Below are 21164 nucleotides of genomic sequence, written 5' to 3' on the forward strand. Positions count from 1 at the left end.
GGCTCTCCTTTATTTCACTTCTACAGTAATCAAACTAGGCTGTTATGTAGTTTGTTAGGGTGTGGTCTCTCTTCCCATCAAAATTGATTAAAACTAACAAGCTGAAACAATAAAAATGTGTGGAATAGACTTCTCCTTTCAGAGTAGTTACCTTTCTTTCATTCTTCTATTTCCCTTCTTATATACTGTTCTGAACTCTGGTTTTATTCTTTAATTATTGATGGCAGACTCTTAGAGAGGAAGTTCTACTTCACTGTCATCTTTGAAGCACCTGCAGAATTTAATTCTGTCTTTATTTCTAATGATTCATATTCAGTCAATGGCAAGATGCTTTGTCTTTTGAGATAGTATTGAGCATGCTGCTAGGGGAGCGTGTAACTTGTATACTATACCAGAGTACTCCGTGTGTGTGTGTGTGTGTGTATTCAAATATCTGCTATAAATTCTTGCTTTTTCCTTAAATTGCCTGCAAACCTTTCCAGGCACAGTTTTTAGCCTGTTTGCTGACTAAGCTTTCACAAATATCTTGCTTTGCTGGGAAAGCAAGCCCCCTTTTTTCTGACACTGTACGTCCAGCTGTATTGTGTATTTATAATAAAAGGATTAGGTAGCAAGGATTACTCCACCCATGTTAATTGCATTCCTCTAGTTGGGTGTAAATTATATTTCTACCCTCTGGGTGTGTAGTAATTGACCCAATTATTCATAGTCTCTGTGGCATATGTTACAGTTCTTTCAGATCAGAATGTTATCTAATTTGATGGCACTTTTCTTCTTCATAATCAGTCTGTTGTGTTACCTGTTGATCAGCTACATTGGAAAGACAAAATTGAGATAAACATAAAAGTATATGGCACATGTTCTTATTACTTGTTTTTGTAGAAAAAAATTGAGAGTATTTATTTTGAACTTATGTCAAATCTTGTGGCAGTAGATTTCCCACAGATTTTAATATTCCTACAGTACTTTTTTTTATATTCAGAGTACATAAACCCCTTATTCATGCTGTTTCTTGGGTCTATTCTTAGGTACTTCAAATTCTACATTTGCCCTGTTTGGTTATAGCACTAGTATTACTCCTTTTGAAGCTACAGTGTCCTGCATCTCATTTTGGGTTGAGAAGCTGCTGTTGTGTTTATTTCCCAAGATAAAATATGAATGAAGGTGTAAGCCATGTTATGATATATGGGTCTGTTTAGGTGTGTGTTTAAAAATAAAACAAACAACCCCATGTACTAATATCAATGTATTAATAAGGCAATTTTATGTCCAACGTAGTTTTTAACTGCAATACTAACTGGACTTGTTCTGAACAGTATTAAGGGATGAATTGTTTATATTTATTATAAAAAATGGCAGCCTGCACTTGGTAGAGCTTAATGTTGCTTAAAGTGGTGCTGAACAGTTAAGATAGAGGACAAAAGGGAATGAATATATAGAAAATTAACCTTCATTAATTATGCTGATATCTCACCTTTCTTTTCATGGTATTTCATGCAACAATTTATTACAGGTCTTGATTAATGTCCATTGCAAGCCAAGAATATGTACTTCATGAGCTTTTTTTAAAAATAGTATTATTCTCCTCTGATCAATATTTTTAAACGTGGAAATCTCTTTTTAGGAATGCTAATGACTGCCAATGAAGCCCCTAAAATGAATATCTATTATATACCAGTAAGTAATACAAGTTGTTGTTGATACTGCTCCTAAAGACACAATTGTTTGAAATTGATATCTACACTGTCTTGTCACAATAACGTAAATTTAGGTTAACCATAATTTATTAATGTAACAAGTTGAATTACTTAAGAAACAACCTGTAATTTGCCATTTGTTACCAGTTTCAAAACTGATAAGTGGCTGTAGAAAATTCAGGTGAAGTTTTTTTTTTGATAGCTGATGAAAAAGAATTCCTAAACTGGGACTATGTTTTTCAAGATAATAACTTTGCTTTGTTGTGAAATATTTCATTAGTCTCTTTAATATGAGGTGTGCAGTGACATAGTCATAGCAGTAAATATTCTTCTCTGTTCTGACAAAAAATGTGATTGTGTGACTTCAAGTATGGCTCTTGACTGTAACTTCTCCTCAATGCCCTTCTTTGAATGCAGCTTTTCACAGGATAAGCTTTCCACTTGAAAGGCTTAACTGAAGGTTTATTATATGCATTATCTCTGTAGATTGGTGTTTGGGAGACTTAGCAGCAAGCCTTCTGGTGTCAGGGAATGGTACAGAAAATTACACCTGCAATTCAGTCTTGGTTTAGTTTCTACAGTGCGTTCTGTAGAGGTTTTCTTGTCCTGATAGAAGATAAATAGTAGAATACCTATGTAAATATAACATGCAGAATAGCTGACCAGACTTTAAAAATATGTAAACTTCTTAATTTTATTCTCATTTTGGACAAACTATAAAATCTATTAATATTAAAATGTATATTTAACTATTTTTAAATGAGCCAAAAAGTCTTCATTAATTAATAAATTTTAAATTAATATAAATTTAATTTTTTTCAGTTCATTATGGTCATCTCCTGCTGCCATGTCCACTATGTATGATCTTGATTATGTTCAGGATGGAGATTTATAAATTTATGTTTCTCTTTGTGGAATAGAATATATATGCATGTTCTCTTTGTGTGTCTAAACACAAGAGTATACCCCTCTAAACAATTCTGTAGTCTGATATATTTACTTACATTATTTGATTTTTGCATTTAAAGAGATGTGGCATCTCTTATACATGAGTTATGTCAGGTTGTTCTTCAGATGTGAATTGCCTGTTTCTGTAATTTAGCTCTAACCAATTCAAATTTTGTTAACTGCACTGTTCCATGCTTTGGATAACAAAGGGAGGGCAACAAGTATTTTTTTTATTTATGACAAAATATTAGCTGTAGTTAGAAGCTGAACACTTTTTTTCTATTTACCTCATCCTTTTTAAGGTTGAGAGAATAGCTTCCCAAGCATTTTTTTTCTCTATCATCTTTTTAAATTAATGGATTAGGGAATAGAAACTCACATATTTTCAAAGTCTGATGAGTTTTTAAAACTGGAATGGACTAGTTAGTCAGTTTAAATAATCCAGATGAAAAAAGCATTCCTTCTGTCACTAAAGGTAAGATTCCACTTCTCTCTGAAAACTGTGCACTGAGATTATTTTTCGTGCAGGTGTGCATGATACATGAACCTGACAGCTGTAAGTCAGCTATTAGAGGTTCACATCCAACTTAGCCAAAAGGTTATTTCATTGTCTTGATTGTCACCAGTGATGAATGTTTGTTAGAACTTGTTCAAGCTAGTATTACTTTGAGTATTCTTGGACATATTGTAAATCAAAATGAAAAGTACTTGCTTTTTGCTCTCACAGAAATCTTACTCTCATAGAATCCTCTGTGAGTATTGAATTCTTATTTCTGAAATCAGACAAATAATTTTTAGTAAAGAAATACAATCGCTCTTTATTAGATTTCAGATCCTACCTAGAGACAATATTGCAAACTTAAATACTAACTAATACTACTATCTAGTATTTTTACAGCATGCAGGCTATTCCAATGAAGAGTAAAATAAATCTTGCCCTAAACTATCTTCCTGTGTCACCATCCCCTGATTTTTGTTACCTGGGTCTGCCTAAACTTGTTTGGATGATACTTTTTTATGAGTTTTACATTCACAGTGATATGAGTCTGCAAATGGACCCAAATGATGAATGTTAAAGCATAAATCCAAATACAGCTTTTATTTTTAAGGTATTGTTGTATGCAAGAAAATTTAAATTTTTTTTCAGAGGCTACTGCCCAGACTAAATTTGCTTTTAAAATAAGCTTCACCAGTTTGTGTCAATGGCTTTGAGTTTGAAGATACTTTAAATACTGTTGTTAGTTTTTTAGTTGACAATCTGTGGTTCATTGCAAAATATGTAATGCTTACTTTAGACAATAGGAAAGTTAAATGGTAGTGAGAAGAAGTTACTTTGAAATATTTGAAATAGAGACAGAAATCTCACATTCTGGTCTGACTTTTTTACCCTGTGCCTTTTTACAGGCAAGATTGAAGGGGCTGGCACAGCCAGTATTATATAATTGAAGGGTGTTTTACTGCATTTCCTAAAAATCAAGTATGTAGCTCACTAAATCCACTTCTGTTGGCGGTTTTGTTTATTTTTAATCTGCCTTTTAAATGAAGAAAATATAAAATGGAGGACTTGTGTCAGCCTTCAACTTCTTCAGGGCATTTTTTATTAAGGAAAACTTAATGTTATTAACGCATTCATGTTACAGTTTTATTTCTTGATCTTCCAGGCTAGTTGTTTGAGCTCAGAGTTGCACACCTGTCCTTTGGTTTCTCTGTCAGTAGATGATTAATACATGTTTTTTTTCCCATCCTTGGAAGACTTACTAATTTCCTTGCACAGGCAAAGTTAAGTTTTGTTACATGGGTCTTTGGAGCAAAACTTTAAAGAAATTTATTACTTGATCTCTTTTCATGGTGTTATTTTCTCTTTTATTTAAGAACTAGGATTCACAGTTTTTATAAGTAACTTAATTTTCTCTTTATTTGTTTACTTTAAGGTAGACTTCAGTTCCACTGGAAATGTGTCCTTTGTCTTTAAGATGTTGACAGGAACTGAGTTATGTCTCGTTGAATTCCATAACAGAATAAATGCCTGGGAGAAATGCTGCTAACTGTAAAGGACAGTTATGTAAATAAAGTCCATTCAATTGCCCATGCCCGTTATTGGCTTGCAGTGCTAATAATTATTCTCATGTTTGAAATGATCATTGGAACAGCTGTAAGGAATTGCCATGGCTATGACCAAGGAGGACACTTAAAATCCCAAATGTATGTTGCTGTGCTCTAAAAGAGAAATAACTGGCAGCGGTGGGAGTCTTGCAGAGCAGTGTGTGCATAGATGGCTGCAGACAGACCCAGCGTCCGCTGTCCGTGACTGGAGTTGGCCAGACAGTGCAGGACTGTGCCCAGCCTGGCATACCCAGCCTCTCAGCAGGTTTTATTAGTGTGGGCACAGTGCTGTGCTAACACAGCTCATGACTGCTGAACTGGAGCTGGCTCGTGTCCGGCCAGCTTGGAATGTGCTCTGACTGAGCTCATGTCTGACTGAATTATCTGTGTACGTGTGCCTGTTCTCTCCATTGTTAGTGCCAGAGCTAAATTTCCATTTCAAACCCAAAAAATTACTGTATCTTGAACTTTAGGATTATAAAAGGTTATGATACTGAGTATCATAATATTGCTTGTAAAATAAATGGCACACATCAGCTTTCCCTTCAGAAGTTTCATCAGGATAGGTATGACAGTTGAGACTAGGAATGTCTGAGAACACTGCATTTTGTATAAAAAAGTAAAAAAAATCTCTGCAAATTTTTTCCTTTCTATGCAAAGCTGTAAGTAGAGGAAATACAAGATGGTTTTTTGGTTTTCTAGAAAGGACAGGCAGGTTTGCTTTTAAATAGCAAGATACCTTGTGTAGGTACACAGTGCAGAGTGAGCAAAAAGCAAATTGAATCTCGCCATTGAAATGAGATGTTTTGTGTTACATAGGTAACATCTTGAGTGGCTTAGCTTAGAGACTTTGTTTTTGTTTTATTTTGTTGGGCTGTAATGAGGGCAAGTGCCTCTGAATTCCTGACTGGAATTGGGCTGTTTGCCATTGGTTTAATAGCTAACTTGCAGTTTATGCAAACATTTGGAAAACGTGCTTCTTGCCAGCTGGCTTCCTGGTACATCACTTTGATGTGTGCCTTGGGAAGGTTGAAATGAAAGTTGTGTGTGCCTTGGGATAGTTTTTAGACTACTGACTCAGAAATATAAGTTGATTCAATAGTGCAACCAGGTCCTGGCCAAAGAAGTGAAGAGAGGCAAAAGTTCCACTGACACATGGTGGTCCTTTGGCCTGGGATCTGAGATGAATCAGATTCTCTTTAAGTTTAATTGAGGCTGTCTGTCATGTTCCATGCCATACAACGTTTTCTTTGCAGGTTGCGCAGAAAACCCCCTACATGTCAGCTCCTGGGTGCTCTGGGTGGAGAGCAAGGGCCATAGGTGTTACTCTGTGTACTTCTGGTTACACAAACATGTCTGATCTTAGCACAGATGTTGCAAATCAGTCCTGTCTCATTTATTTGACTTGTAACTTTGGGCTACATGAACATACTGAAACTGAAACTTGCTGTATTCATTAGGCTGTTAAGAGAAGAGAGCAATTAAGCGTGTAATTAATTGAGTGTAATATTCTGTGTTCTGGATTTTTTTTACTTTCCTGCAGTCTTGGCAGAACACTCCCTGTTGAGGCTAGAAGCAATGTACTTTTGGTATAGTGAAGATATTAAGCTCTTTAAGAAAAAATAAATCCTGGAGCATCTCTGGCTTCTTTTCAGGTGGTTTTGGAAAATCATTTGATATCCTAGCACTCTCCTAATTCAGGGCTGTTGGAGTTATAAACTGGAAATGTTTCAAGAGCAAGTATTTCTTGCCTAGTTGATGATTCAGTTTCTCCAAGAGTATGAGGGTTCTAGTTTCTAATACAATACCTACTTTGGACGTGTGGCTGTCCATATTGCTAGAAATACCATGAATTTTGTCCTCTTAAAATTGGGTGGTTTTTCAGCTAAACCAGCCATTGCTGGTACTTCTTGCTTTTCACTCATTCTTTAACTAGTTTTGTTTTCCCCTTTTTTTAAAAAAAAAACCCTCTTGTCTGGTTTAATTACTGATTATCAGCATCATTTTGTTTTGAATATGCATCAAAAATGCTTATCCTAAAATTTTTTTTCCTTGGATTTAGAAAAAGAAATAGTCCTAGAAAACCTGAGAAATACTAGTTTTTTCCTTAGTGTGGTTAACCCTGAAATAACATAATCACTGATTAAGGCAACAAATCCTATTATCTTACAAGTTTTCATTTAATGCTCTGGGTATTTGGTGAAACAAATCTCTAGAGGGAGCTTGGACTGAAGGAAATACAAGCGAAAGCAGTTTTTTATTACATTAGTTCATCCCCTGTGTTTCTTTCTGGATATTTGTTTTGAGTAGTTCTAGAATGTAGATTAGGGATGAACTTGCTTTGATCATAGGTATCCAGATGAGCTGCACCTAAATGGCTGTGTTGACCAGAGTTGTGTTCTGTTCACTCACTCACAGAAAAAGCATTTATCTGAAATAGGTAGGTATTTTCTGTCAGTCTGTGACAGGGTGCTCTCACTGGTTCTATACAAGATGTTATGACCATCAGATACCTGTCTTTACAGACTGTCATTTTTCACTTTAAAGGTGTGGGAAGTTTCCCCTGTGTTATACTCTCCACACTTAGCTGTAAGATCATAGCCTTTCAGAACAGTTTTATCACTCTGAGACTTACATTCTTATCCATTTGAGGTCTGCTGATTGTCTTTTTTTCTCTTTTGGGTCTTTATATGATAGGAATACAAACCTACCTGTCCACACCTTGTCCTTCATGCCTTTGGGGCCAGTGTTCTGTATAGTCAGCTGTCATTCAAATAGTTTGTGGGTGCTGTTAGAGTTACAGTGAGACCTTCTGTATAGATTTTTGGCTTGTGTGGTAAAAGCTATGAATCAAATGATGCAATTCTTACTATATTTGTGTTTGGCATTTTGACACTAATAGGACAAATTAGCAGTAGAGTGCAAGATTTTGATTTGTTTTAGAATGTTTTCTCATCTTCTGATTGGCAGTATTAGGTCATTCTGCATAGGTGCTGCCTCAAATGTTGCCTTGAAGATCATACGATGAGGCAGTGTTTTTTAGAAGACAGTTGTTCATCTTGTTCAATACAGCCCTTCCCTAACATGTTTTTGGTAAAGTGGAAAGCAGCCATGAAACTAGCTTGTGGTGACAGACTTTTTCTATCCTGAAACAATAGAAAATGTTGAAAAAGATTTCATTGTCTGGGAAAAAATACTGTAAAATAAAATGGTAGTTGTGACGTAGAATGGAAAATTTTGGTCTTAATCTTAGTTTGTTCATTTTGAAAACTGTGAAATGACTGGAAAGAAGGGTTGTTATGAAGTAATGTATTATGGTTGAGCTTTGGGGCTGCCAAGTATCAAAAGAAGAAAGTTTCCATTAGTAAAAAGACACTTGAGTGTGTGTTTGGCCTTTAAACTAATTCTAAGTTTTGATATATCAATCTTGCAAAATTGTGTTTTTCATCCAGAACAGTCTGATTCTTTAAAAAAAAATGTCTGGTGAATGATACATTACCTATCTCACAGTATTTACAAGCATAGGAAAAAAGTTGTTTATCTTCACAAGCAGAAATGTCAGCTTCCTACTTTAAACCTAAACACTTTCAAACTGAAAAATAACACACTGGGCTTATTCCCAACAAAGGATATCCTCCATTTCCTATGTGCTGGCTGAGAGACACGGTACCACTTATCACATATATATATATATATATATATGTATATGAGGAAAACACCTATGTGTGATAATCAGGAAACAATTTCTGATCTTCCTGTAAAACTTGTTTTAGATATTTTCTGGTGCTTATGATGTACTAGTTCAACATCATGTCTAGATTATGGAGGTGTATGAGCCCTACTTAGTGCAGTTGTGGCTGTTAGTGTACTAAGCAGCTATTCTTTGTTATTTTTTTGAACACACAGAAGCACACTGACTGTCAAGTCATACATAGAGTTTATGTCAAACCCTTCATAGAGCACAGGAGAAAACTCTTAAAAGCAGAAGTTGTGTTGAATTATACAAGGTGATTGCTCTGACCATTGATAGAAAAATCAAATGCTTTTTAGTGTTGTGACTGTTTCTCAAGCAATTGGTGGTAATGGACCTTCTGTTGAGTTCTTATTTTAAGAAATGTGTTTTGAGGGGGGAGTGTGCTCCTCTTTTGTTAAGTCTTGAGTATCTGAAATATATTTTTTTATTTCTTAACTTGCACTTGTTCTTCCTGTAGGCCATCTATTCTACACTTCACTTCTGAAAATTTAAAGATGCAGTTGCTTAGCTTCAGTCAGTGAAGAGAGAGGCAGTCACAGATAATGAAAATGTGTAATTGCTGAAAGGAAGTTTTGTACTATGCTACCTGTCTATCTGCATGTAATAAGAACTACAGTGTTTTAGCTTTTGGATCAGAAAAGACAAAACGTGAGAATTTTCTGTGTAATAATTTCAACTCTTAATTTCATTTAAAAGTACAGGGTAAGTGTATTGTCATCTTCTGTGTTGCACTCAGAATTTAAACATGTTGTGAGTTACAACTATTTTGTGCAGAAATAGTAGGTTATGAAGATCTAAGAATCCGATCCCAGAAAACCATAGAAGTAGATAAAACCATCGCATATGTGAAAGCTTTTGAATATTTATTCGGAGGCTGCTTTCTACTTAAAATTATTTCCTGAGTTATACAGAATTTATTTAGCATTATGCTTTGCAATGAGGTTGGTTTGTGCTGAGCTTATCTTCATTATCTGTCTGGAGGAGCTGCACATTCCTAACAGGTAGTTGCTTTTCCTTCCCTTTGTGTTGTCTGGCAGTACTTGCATAAACTCACAGAGCAGTCTTCCTCCCAGTTTTTCAAAAAGCAATTAAGCTGCAATGGTAGAGAGTTATTAGAAATTCACACATTTCCGTAGTTTGTCAATCATGTAAGATGGACAAAGAGCTGGATTCACCATTACTAAAGGTAATAGTCTTTCATATATAATCCATAGTCTATACCTAATAAAGGTAATAATCTATAGCATTCCTCAAATTTCCTTAAAATACAGTTTATCGTCCAGTATGTTTTGTTTTAATGACTGTGACATTCTTGTAACATGCTGTAACACTCCTTGGCATCTGGTGTGTACTGTAAGAACTCTCTTGTTCCCATCCACTTAAAAGCGTGAGAGGCAGGATCCTACACAGTGTGACAATTGAGGAATTTTCCTGTCTTCTCAAGAGAAACTAATAAGGGGATGTGTTGGGACTTGGCATTTCTGGCTTATTTTTAGTGGTTCTTGTTTATTTAGATTGCCATCAGGAGCTATTGCATACGTACTAAAACCAATACATGAGTTACTCTTTGTTAGTAGTGGCAGTTTTGTCCATTGATAGCCTATGCTCTTAGTATTGCAAGAAGTGCCATTATGTTTTGAGAAACAGATTTCTGAACATTTTGGAACAGTTAGAAGCTGTGTAGAAGTTATTTCCTTGTTTAAAAGGAAGGCCAAGACAGTTACAAAGTTTCCCACTTACCATTGCTTTGTCTGCCTCTCCTGCAGTCACAATTGTAAGTGCAAGGGGATAACTTGGCAAGGAATTTATTCTTTCTAATGTATCATGATAGAGTGGAGTTTTTTGTTAGATTCTGTAAACTGTGAAGATGGTCCTTTTCGAGGGAGGTTGTGCTGGTTCAGTGACACAGAGTCACTGAGCAGTAAACTAGCTTCATTAAGGTTCTAATGAGTCCCAGAACCTGTGCTAAGGAATTGGTAAGAACACTTAGTCAAATGTAGTAGGGAATAGAAGGTGTGGATGGCCAAAGTAAAATGTTCCTGATTTACTGTCAGCAAGGTATTAGATCAGCTGATCATACCTGATCTGCACCTTTTTTTTTTTCATGGATAAACAAAGACAATCAGTGCATGTCTATAGGTAAATGAAACCTGTGAAGTGAGTCCCAGCTGAAGTAACTGCACAGTGTTAATGCAATTTGCTTCTTTTTTTTAACCTGTTAAGGCAATTTTCCTCTCTTTTTACAGCAGGTATGCTGTAGAAGCTGCTGTGTTAGAATAAGGACAGACTTTTGGTAACTTTTGAATTATTTCCAGATTATATTTTTGGGAAGGTGCTTGAAGTAATACATGGTTGTAACATAGGCTTTGAGAAGCCACTCTCCTCTTAACCTTTTGGGCTTCATTTGATTAGTTGACTTCATGTGAAAATAGTGTGTTCTTGTACTTCAGGTTTCAGTGTATCTTTCTGACTTCACATTGTCTCAATTTTTAAAACTTGTAGGGAGTCTGATAAATAACAGATCTGTAGCAATACTGATAAAGTGTTTGTTTTATGTCAGAACATGGTAGGGACATTGGTGGAAGCATCAGACTCTTAATGCTGTGGCTGGTATATCACAGATGACTTGAGAAGTGTCCCTTTTTAGTTCTGTCTTGTGAGGAAAAGACCTATTCTGGTAATCTTATTTACAGTTTTAAGGAGTAACTTTATTTGGTTGAGGGTGTTTTTTCCCTACATTATGAGCAACTGGACCATTGTCTCCTTCAAAAGATGGCTTCACCAAGAGCACTCACAGTGAGAGCAGACCTGTGACTGGGTAACTGACTGTAGTACTTGTCAGACCAGAGAATATGAGATTTTTTTTAAAAAAAGGAAAAAAAAAAGAAGCCAAAACCACCATTATAAAGCCAAACTGCTTAGAAATAGTAGAAGAAGTTCTTGCTATCTGATAACTACCAGGGCGGAAACATTTAGTATCTCATTCCTAGAAGATGCATGCAAGTTCCTGCAGCAGTTTTTGTTTAACACTGGGAAGATCTTAAAAGCAATGTTTCCTTTAACTGCTCTCTCTGGAGTAAAACTCCCAGTTGATTTGGCAGCTTCCACAGCATAGTGAAAGGTAGGAAAACCAACTATTCAACCTCTCTTATTAATGAATGTGCCAAAAATGTCTGGATGTGCATCTGAGTTAGGATGAGAGAAAAAGCCAACTCATTGCATAGTTCAGTGAAATTTAGGAGTGTGTGGGCTTAAAACCAACTGCAGTGCTGTTGTCAGTAGTATGCCAAAAAGGGAGAATGTGCTATTTAATCTCTCTTGGTCATGTCTGTATTTCACTGAGCTACTTGATGTTTTTAAAAGCACCAAATCTACACCATATGATGCAGGGTGAATGAAAGCATGAAATTATGAAGAATATATAGGAGACTTGTTTAGAGTTTGTTCCCCAAACCAATTTAATTTAAACAATCAAAGAATTTTATTCAATCCATTAAAAAAGATTGTGAGATTAACAGGGCATAATTGGAGTTGATTGTAGAACATTCATAGGAAGAATGAAGATTACAAAAGAATGGCAGAATTCAAAATGACAAATTGTTTGGAGCATGTTGGTTGCTATGGAAATGCTGTGTATGGAAACATGGTAGACAGAAACATAACAAGATCTGTGATCCCCAGGCTCCTTCCTGACACCAGCTGATCTCTTGGGCTGGCTATGGTTGAAGGCCAAAAGCATAGTAACAGGAACAGAGAGCTGCAGCTTTCCACATCTACTAGATAGAAATAATCCTCCTGGGTTTTTAGAGTTCCCAATTGCAATTGATTTATTGTTAACAAGGTGCAATGAGGTGTTCTTTCTTCTCTTGACTTCTCAATGCATCTAAATGGAAACTTTTCAAAGTTATTACATATTGAGATTTGTCTAATTCTTAAAATTAGAGAACAAAACATTGAAAACAATACTCTTAAAATAAATAGTAATTAATACTTTATGTAATTGCATTAATTAAATTTGGCTATACAATTAGGGAGCTAATTATGTTAAAAATGCAATTGCACATTTCAGTCACTGCCCATACCCTGGGGATCGTCTTTTTTTTTACCTCCCTCATTAGACCTTCTGTAATCTCTTTCTCCTGTTAAATGGTGTGATTGAAACTGAGAACATGCATGCATAGATGTGCATTTGGTTTTTCCACCAGTTATGTCCTGTTAAAGGTTTTAAATGCTTTATATTATGCCATTTTATTAAAAAACAAACAAAATTAAGATTTTATTATTTGTCTTCTCAAAAGAATTATTTTTGTCTCCTATAGGTAAATATGTATGTGAAGTCATTGAGTTGAATATAGAAAATATATTTAGTTTCAAGAAATGGTAGTCTAGAAAATAATATCTCTTTGTTGAAATGCTTTTATTTTTGGTTTTGTTTTTCAATGGAACGGAGGAATGGAGAATCCACCTTGGACTGTGAAGTCAAATCCCGTTGTATCACAGACACTTGGCTTGTATAGTTTTCCTTGAATATTTCAGGTTTCATCTGAAAATTAGTTGTGAAGGATGTGGGAGAGCAAGTGCAGTCTCTGATAACAAACTGCACCTTTTCTCTCCTCCTTCACTTCTGGAACCAGTCTTAAAGCTGCAGCACTCAATATTCAACACCAACAGAACAGACAACTGGGGATAGAAACATCATAAAGTCACCCCAAGATATTAGTCGTTCTCCATTATCTCCACTTAAAAGGCTGTTAAGAGTCACACTCCTCTGGTGCTTAGCTCAGCTCTGGTTTACAGTGTCTCTGTGATGGATTATTCTTGTGTAAGCATTACTGTTTCAGAAATCCTCCTTGCTGCCTTTCACAGTCCTTGCTACAGTTCTCATTCACATATACTGGAGTTGTACAAAATGTCTCCACCAACTCATCAATAATTTTACACAATACACTGTACATAGGGATTTGTTGAAGACCCTAAATATATGCTATTTTTGTTGTAATCACCATTATTCAAATAATATGTCAATTAATTATTTAGTTAGTCCTTTTTTTGCTACTTAGTAATGGTCTTAGTCAAAATGCCTAGAAGGTACCACACAGATTTTTGACAGAAGGTTTTACTTCTAAAACACAAAAGAACATTGATAGTATTTTCATGGGTTTTTGTTACTATCGGTATCCCTATGGTGTGGCATGATGCGGCCTTACAGAGTTACTTCTTGTGAAATTTAAATTTTTTATGCATCTGCCTGCTGCTGTCTCATGCAGCCACAGCAAATAATGCCTCTGCTTTCCAAAACCTCTGGAACTGTGTGGTTGAATGATGTCCACATACATTAAGTTAGTCTTTTAGAGGGAATTCAGACAGTCTAAACTTTCCAGATTCTGCTGAATAATTTTCAAATCCGATTAATGCTGTCTGTAAACATTTTGCGTATTTTTGATTCCTAAAATAAACAAGTGAAGATTGGGAGGGTTGAGTCTTACTATATTTTGACATCTTGTTCATTGCTGAAGAGTTTATCGCTGCCTTGTTTGAAATCTTCCAGGAACTTACTGTTTAGCATCCAGAAAAACAGATTTTGGAACCTGTTTTTACTCCCTGAGAAGAAAAGAGCAACTGTTTTGTCACTCCTGTAGAACTGGTCTCAGAAACCTTAAAACAGATACTTAACAATACTTGTATGGATGTGCATTCATAGTAGTTTAATTTATATCTCTTGACATCTGACTGTGGAAGCTTCTACACATCCTGGGCTTCTCTTAAGTTGTTGAGCATGTTTAATGCTAGTTAGGATTAGGGCAGGGGTTTTTTTCTCTCAGGGCTCTGCAGAGCTGAATGTCAAATTGTTGAGTGGTGTTTAAAAGTGCACAAGTGCTGTTTGGTGTTCCAAATTCAAGATATGGAACATCTGTTGTGGGCTGGGAATAATACCTATGCTGTCCTAGGGTTCATTAATTTTAGGAGAATTGCAGACCAATGACAGGGTTCTATTTTCTACAGAAGTGCTCAGGAATTAGGCATGGCCATAAGAACATTGTGCCGTGTAAGACTTGTGGTGCCACAAGACTACAAAGTCAAATATCTTGTAGAATAGAAGACAAAGATCTGTGATTTTTGAAGTTATTTTACAATATTTTAAAATATTTTTCTATGAAAATTTTGCTTGTCTATTTCTTGGTCAGTTTAGTCTCGGACTTTTTGTCTCTGCTCAGTTGTGCGCTGGACTACTCATATTTGGTGTTTTCTGTGTGTAAAGTTAAGAAGTATTCTAATGCGTATAAGAAAAATTTGATGTTAGGTGGCACAGTACTGTCTGTACTTTTCTGTCACTTAAGTTGCATGCAGTTCCCTATTTCGTAACATTTTCTTATTCATGCTGTGAATTTCAGTGTGTTTTTCTCTGTGAGGTGTGGTAGATTGGTACCTTTCCACTCCAAATTGGCAGGTATATTAATTGACCTACACAAAGTCCACAGCTTTGTTTTGTTAAAACCCCTGGCTTTAACAGGGACTGCAGCCAAGGCTGAGGTGGTGTCAGTGCTGGATGACAGAGGCTCCAAGGGGTCCCGGGGGGTCCCACTTGGGTTGCAATGTGGCCACCATATGGAAAGTCGTGAACTGGGGAAGACAGGCCAGTTTCACTTGTCCCACCTTGTCCCTGGAGGCGCAGTACAGACCAACCCTGTCAATTGTTGTTCGTACCTGGGCAGAGGAATGGTGTGTTCTTGGAGCCTGGCATTCTGGAGTGCTTTTAGCATCATTGTGGGGTGGCTGTTGCTTGACAGCAGAGCATTAAATTCTGGAGTTAAAAATGCAGTTGCAGTTAAGTTCTGTGAAGGATTACTATTGCAAAAGGAGGGCATTTCTCCATTATGTTCTTGTCGTTGTGGCTGATATTGTTTGCCTTTTCTGTTTTTTAATTTCTTCCTAAGATTTAAAAAAATGTTTCATTTTAATGCACGAAACAGAGCTCCTAAAGTCTTCAAGAATAGGTAGAATAAGTGGTTTCAGTGGGGTGGAAGAAGGGGTAATAAAACACACACAGATATCTCTGTAGGGTTTTCCTTTCTGTCAGTGAACATGTGAAATTTGAATAACAGTTAGACTTTTTATTTTTTTTCCTGGTATTCTGCCACCTCTTTTTTCCATTATCTCATTTCCCCCACTTTGTTTTCTATTATCTGATCATCCAACTCACTCCACAGATTATTGTGAATAATCAGGTTTTTTGACTTAGGTGTTTATGGCAAAGATTATGCCACATGAAGGACTTTACTGTTAGTATCGGGTGTTGAGTATAGGAGAGAATGTTATCTTTAAATTTTATTACAGGAAAGGTTTTGTTTAGTTAGTAAACAGCTTGGGAGTTCTTTTAATAAGGACAAACTGCTTCATATAAAAAAAAATTATATAGGTAAACATAAGGTTCTTCCACACCAGTCATGTTTTGATGGTCTGGTAATGAGGCACAGATAACTGATTTCTTAAGTGGCATGAAGACTTTCATTGATCTAGACTGCTTTCTTTTTAATATAAAAGCTTGGTGTTTAAATAAGTGGTTTGGGGGAAATAAAATAAAAAAAATTAAAATCTGGGTGGAGACAAAAGCTTTTGAAATGCTGGCTAGAAGTCAATCTGAATGTTATATATGTCATTTATTCTTGGAGCAGACATGGGGATTTTGGTTAATTAAGTAGGTAAAATGTTTCTTGTTAGTGACATCTTGGGAATTTCCTTGGAAGTGGTTGGTAATTGGAATGAAATATGCAGCATGGTGAAAAAAGTGCCCTTTTTAATTTGGCATGTAATGGTTCTCAGCTAGGGCTGAGATCTTAGGAAGATAAATCATATTTAATACAAAGACAGTAATGGTCTAGAATAAAATATTATTATCTGGACTGTTACAGGCAAGAATATGTATGGTAGAATGTTATGGTCTAGAACACAGTTTTACAGGGTTTTTTGTGTGAAGATGTTTTCAAAAGAGGACTTTTGAATTAGAAGACACTTTTTAAATGAACAGTATTATCTCATGCTGTTATCACACAATCACTTTAAAACAAACTATGTGTTAAATAAATAAAATCACTTCTAGTTGTTTCCATAATTGAATAAGTTCTTAAAATGTTGCTGGTGTATCACAAGCATTCCTATGGTTGACTGCGGAGTTCTTAACATGAATTGTTAGGAAAGAAATCAGAAACCTCATTAAAAGTCCCACTATAGGATTTAACTGGTCACTTAAAATTCTAAAACATCAGCTAATTTGCACTAGAGAGAGAAATGCAGTGTTAGATTTTTCCATGCTGCTAACTCGCCTACTAAAATAAGACTGCTGGAACAGCTGAGTGTGGCTACATGAGTCAAGATGGAAAGGAATTTCAATCAGAACAGCAGGAGGGAAAAGTAAAGGGAGCTGATTTTTAACTTGGGAAATTGGAGGAAGCTTATATGGAAAAATGTATTGATAGTGCTACCTAATACTGGGCAAACAAATGCTTTGCCTCATCATGGAAATATGCAAGTATTTTTAATATTTCCTGTTATCTGTCTGTAGAGTCTGGGTTTATTCCTGAATAAAATACGTGAAATATATCTGTGGTGTTATAATTAAAATAAGTAGGTCATAGTAGGATTTAACATGATTGCATAGTGAACCTAATGAGTTCAAGATCCAGCAGCACTTTACAAATTAGTTGCTATCTAGTGCCATTAGTTTGTAATTTCTTCTGTAATGTTTGGCTCTAAGCTTTTAATAAATTAATCAGACTGGGACGACTTGAAACAGTTAAACTTGAAACCTCCAAACTGCCTGGTCTCAAATGACCTAAATTAAAACAACACTTACATAATCTATAATACACTTTGTTGGTAATGCATGCAGTAGGTTTAATTGTGTTCTCTAAGTGCTGTGGGATTAATTTGCTGTTTCATTACAGCACAGTAGCCAAGAGCCTAACTGTAGGCTTTTTCTGTAAGAAAATGCAATGTTACAACTTTCCATAATATCCACAGGTTTTAGGACCTGCCCCAAAATGGTGTTCCTTCTTGGACAACTTGACTGAAGAACTGGAAGAGAATCCAGAAAGCACTGTTTATGATGATTACAAATTTGTTACCAGAAAGGACCTTGAAAATTTAGGTAAAATAGTTGTATCTGCTCTTTGGCTGACTTCTTTGTTCAGTTTTTGAACGTTAGCGCATCTGAATTTTGTAATTTCATTGTGATGTATGAGCACTCTTATGAATTCACTGACAGCAGTTTTCTCTTGTTTTCTTGGTTATTAATATTCCAGAATGATGGCTGTAAGTTCTTTGATTCCCAACTAGTTCAACACTAGACACTTAGGTGTCTCAGATTTTTATCCCAAGAAGGTGATTGATATTTGATGATATAATATCGCTGGGAACCTGTTGTGTGTGCTTTCATATGCCAAATGGAAGGCATAGGAAGAGAAGTTGGTTTAGTTTTCAAAATATTTTTGAGGTGCTCAAAATAGAATTGGAGCTCACAGCTAAAGGCTACCCTATTGAATGTAGTAATTTTCAGAAAATACAAATCATTCTAGGGCTAATGGTTTCAAGAAGTTTGAATACTGATAATTATATAACAGAGAAGGTAAGCAACCTTCTCTGGAGGGAATTAGTCCTTTTTCTGTCTGTTACATGGTTTGATTGCAATGCTTTGCTCCAGTTTACTTAATTTACCTCTGAGTGTTGTTTACACTGTGAGTGTTGGGTTTGACCCAAGGCAAGCCTTTTTAATTAAAAAGATCTCTCTATCACACTAAAAAAGGGATTATCAAACACCTATGGACTATCAAAAAATCCTCTGGAATTGTTTGTGAATTTCTATAGAGCATAGTGCATGTGGGCATTTTTAAAACGTGCTCAATAACTTGTATTATGACAAGAAAAATGGATTTGGTTGCTCTGAAGAAGCTTATAATTTTTTGCTCACCAAAATGATTTTTATTCCCAGTTTTACTTAGTCTTGAGGTCATGATTGTGACTGATTGATGTTTTCCATTGGCAGTGCTTGTTTGTCTTAAGGAAGTAAACTGGCTGGCTTGGAATAGAAGTTCTTTATATGTGAAAGCTCTTTAAAATTCTCTGGATCCTTTTTCCTAGGCCTTGCTCATCTCATTGGGTCATCATTGCTCAGAGCATATATGCATGGCTTCTTCATGGACATAAGACTTTATCATAAGGTAAATAAGGCTGAATCTTGTCAATTTTTATTCTAAAAAATAAAATATACGTGCTGGGAGTTTTCTTTGTCTTTTTGTGTTTGTTTTTTTGTTTTGGCTGGGGTTTTTTTCCATCCAGATAATGGACTGTGTCCTGTATTAATGGTATTTTCTTTTTAATTCCTTCTGCTTGTTCAAAGGCAAAAATGATGGCCAATCCCTTTGCCTATGAAGAATATAGAAGAGAGAAAATAAGGCAGAAGATAGAAGAAACACGTGCACAGAGGGTTCAACTGAAGGTAAATTCTAGAAACAAATGGTGTACTTTGGGGAAAACTATTCATAAAGAGTAATATATTCCTAAGTGTATCTTAGAGATGTACTGACTTAGGATTTGATTCTCTTTATTATTGGATACACAAAGTAATTTATAGAACTTCTTGAATGGAAACATAAAATTCCCATACATGTGATTCTTGAAAGGCTGATACCAAACTAAAAGAGCAGCTCTCATCTCATTTGCCACTTGAGCAGATAATCCACTGGTAAAACTTTGCATTTTCTACTTCTGTCATTAAATTACATAAGCCATTGAGACATGATACTCTGGAAAGTGATATATGAAAATTGTATTGTGTTTACAACTAGTCACTTTGTAGATTGGATCTGTTCAACATAAAAGGAAAAAGAGTTGCTTTTGAAGCTTTAAACCTGATGCATTGGAAGTTAAAAATAATACATAAGTTCTTAAATCTTCTTGAAGTAGAGTTGCTTTACTAGTACCTAGAGATATTTGGAACCAGTCAAGGAGCTTTTCTGCAATAGCTGTAAGAATATAAACCATGTAGGTTGCATGTGTAAAAGGCTAATTTATTAATTGCTTTCCTCTTTTTAGAAACTCCCAAAAGTTAATAAAGAACTTGCACTCAAACTGATTGAAGAAGAAGGAGAAGAGCAACAGTCTAGTAAAAAAAGAAAACAAAAGGTGAGCTCTTGTTTTGGTGAATTCTCTAGCTGGGAGCACAGAGCTAGCAATGCTTACAGGATTCGGGTTTTTTAGTTGTTGCTGTTTGGCCAAACAGATTCGAAATACCATTGTTCCTGTTTCTTATACATAACTTATTTTGGTAGATGGCTTTAAGATGGATTTGACTGTAGCTGCAGCACAAAAAGACCGTATAGTAATTTGAAGCTAAAAATGATGAAATACTCACTTTGAGGGTAACATGGGTTTCATAGGACTCCAGAAGCTGGTTAATACAGCCTCAATACCACAACTGTTCAAACAAGACCTGTTGTTTGCATTTGTTTTCAGTATTTTGGTGGTGACAGGATAGATGTTATCTGTAAAATTTAGCATACAATTGCCTTCTTTTGTGTATATAGTTAAATATTTTTTATAGAATAGCCAAAATGGTTTGCTTTTATGCAACAGAAGATCTTCTGGGTGTTAAAAGTAATCCATTTTTCTGCTAAGAGGAGTTTGAATTGAAGAAATGGGTAAATGCTTAATATCTAATGGGAGGGGAGGCTTTTTATAGGTGGCACTTCATAGGTGCTCATTCTCACAGGAGTATAGCATTTGTGAGAGGCAGACACCAGCTGCATGTGATAAATAATGAAATCTTGTCTGTTAAGGTTAGTAGGAAGTATGAACTACTACTAAAAAGATAGGTGGTGGTGAAACTTAAATGCAAACTTAAGCAAGTTTTACAATGAAGGAGGTCAGTAGCTGGGGACTGATTGTCTTGGAGTACATGGAGATTGTGTTACTAAGTGGACTAAATAGAGTATGTAAAAATGTACATTCAGGTTATTTTTCTGAAACAGTATTAGAGTCCTGTGACAAGCAGTTTATTTTAGAGTTTGGAATTTAATTTTTGGCTGTGCTTTAAAGTTACTCATTTGCACTGTTTCTGTTCTTGAAATTTACTCTTCTTGTTTTCTGTATCCTTAGTTCTACCCTCCTTTTCTTCAGTAACAATGAAAACCTAATGCAGTAGTGGGATTAATGTTCTGGTAAAAGTTGAAAAATGTTAAAAAATAAGCATTTTCTAATAAAAAGCTATGTATGCAATGATTTTAAAATGACAATAACTGGTCTTCTCATAAGATGAATTAGTAGCTTGAATTGTTCTGAATTCACCAGTAGCATAATTTACACTGAGTTCATTTTACTTTGACATGAATTAAACTGCCTTTTTCATTCTGTATATGAAAGTAGTGAAGAAAAAGTGTTACAATATGTATAACATTTCCTCTGAAGTATTTACAGTAAAATAATAGTAGCATTGCGTAAAGACATGTACCCTTATAATTTGTTTTACATGTTGTAGACACATCCCCATCAGGCAGTATATTTGCCTTGGAGGTACTGCTGATTAGTCAGTAGATATCAACATGTCTCCAGACTAGCTGGCTGGATGGATGAGAAACATTTATTTGAAAATATTAGTAATTGTGTATTTA

General features: G+C 35.5%; 1 protein-coding gene across 3 annotated transcripts in view; it reads left to right on the plus strand.

Annotated features, from left to right (window-relative positions):
* Positions 1-21164, plus strand: part of NOL10 (nucleolar protein 10) — a 50730-nt gene that overhangs the window by 18357 nt on the left and 11209 nt on the right. For all 3 annotated transcript variants that reach the window (XM_062489698.1, XM_062489700.1, XM_062489699.1), the window contains 5 exons: positions 1625-1677; positions 17521-17647; positions 18637-18716; positions 18896-18994; positions 19591-19680. In XM_062489698.1, coding sequence (XP_062345682.1) covers positions 1625-1677; positions 17521-17647; positions 18637-18716; positions 18896-18994; positions 19591-19680 — 449 coding nt within the window. The remainder of the gene's footprint in view (positions 1-1624; positions 1678-17520; positions 17648-18636; positions 18717-18895; positions 18995-19590; positions 19681-21164) is intronic.

The sequence above is a fragment of the Cinclus cinclus genome, chromosome 3 (assembly GCF_963662255.1).
Source record: "Cinclus cinclus chromosome 3, bCinCin1.1, whole genome shotgun sequence".
NCBI classification, from domain to species: Eukaryota; Metazoa; Chordata; class Aves; order Passeriformes; family Cinclidae; genus Cinclus; species Cinclus cinclus.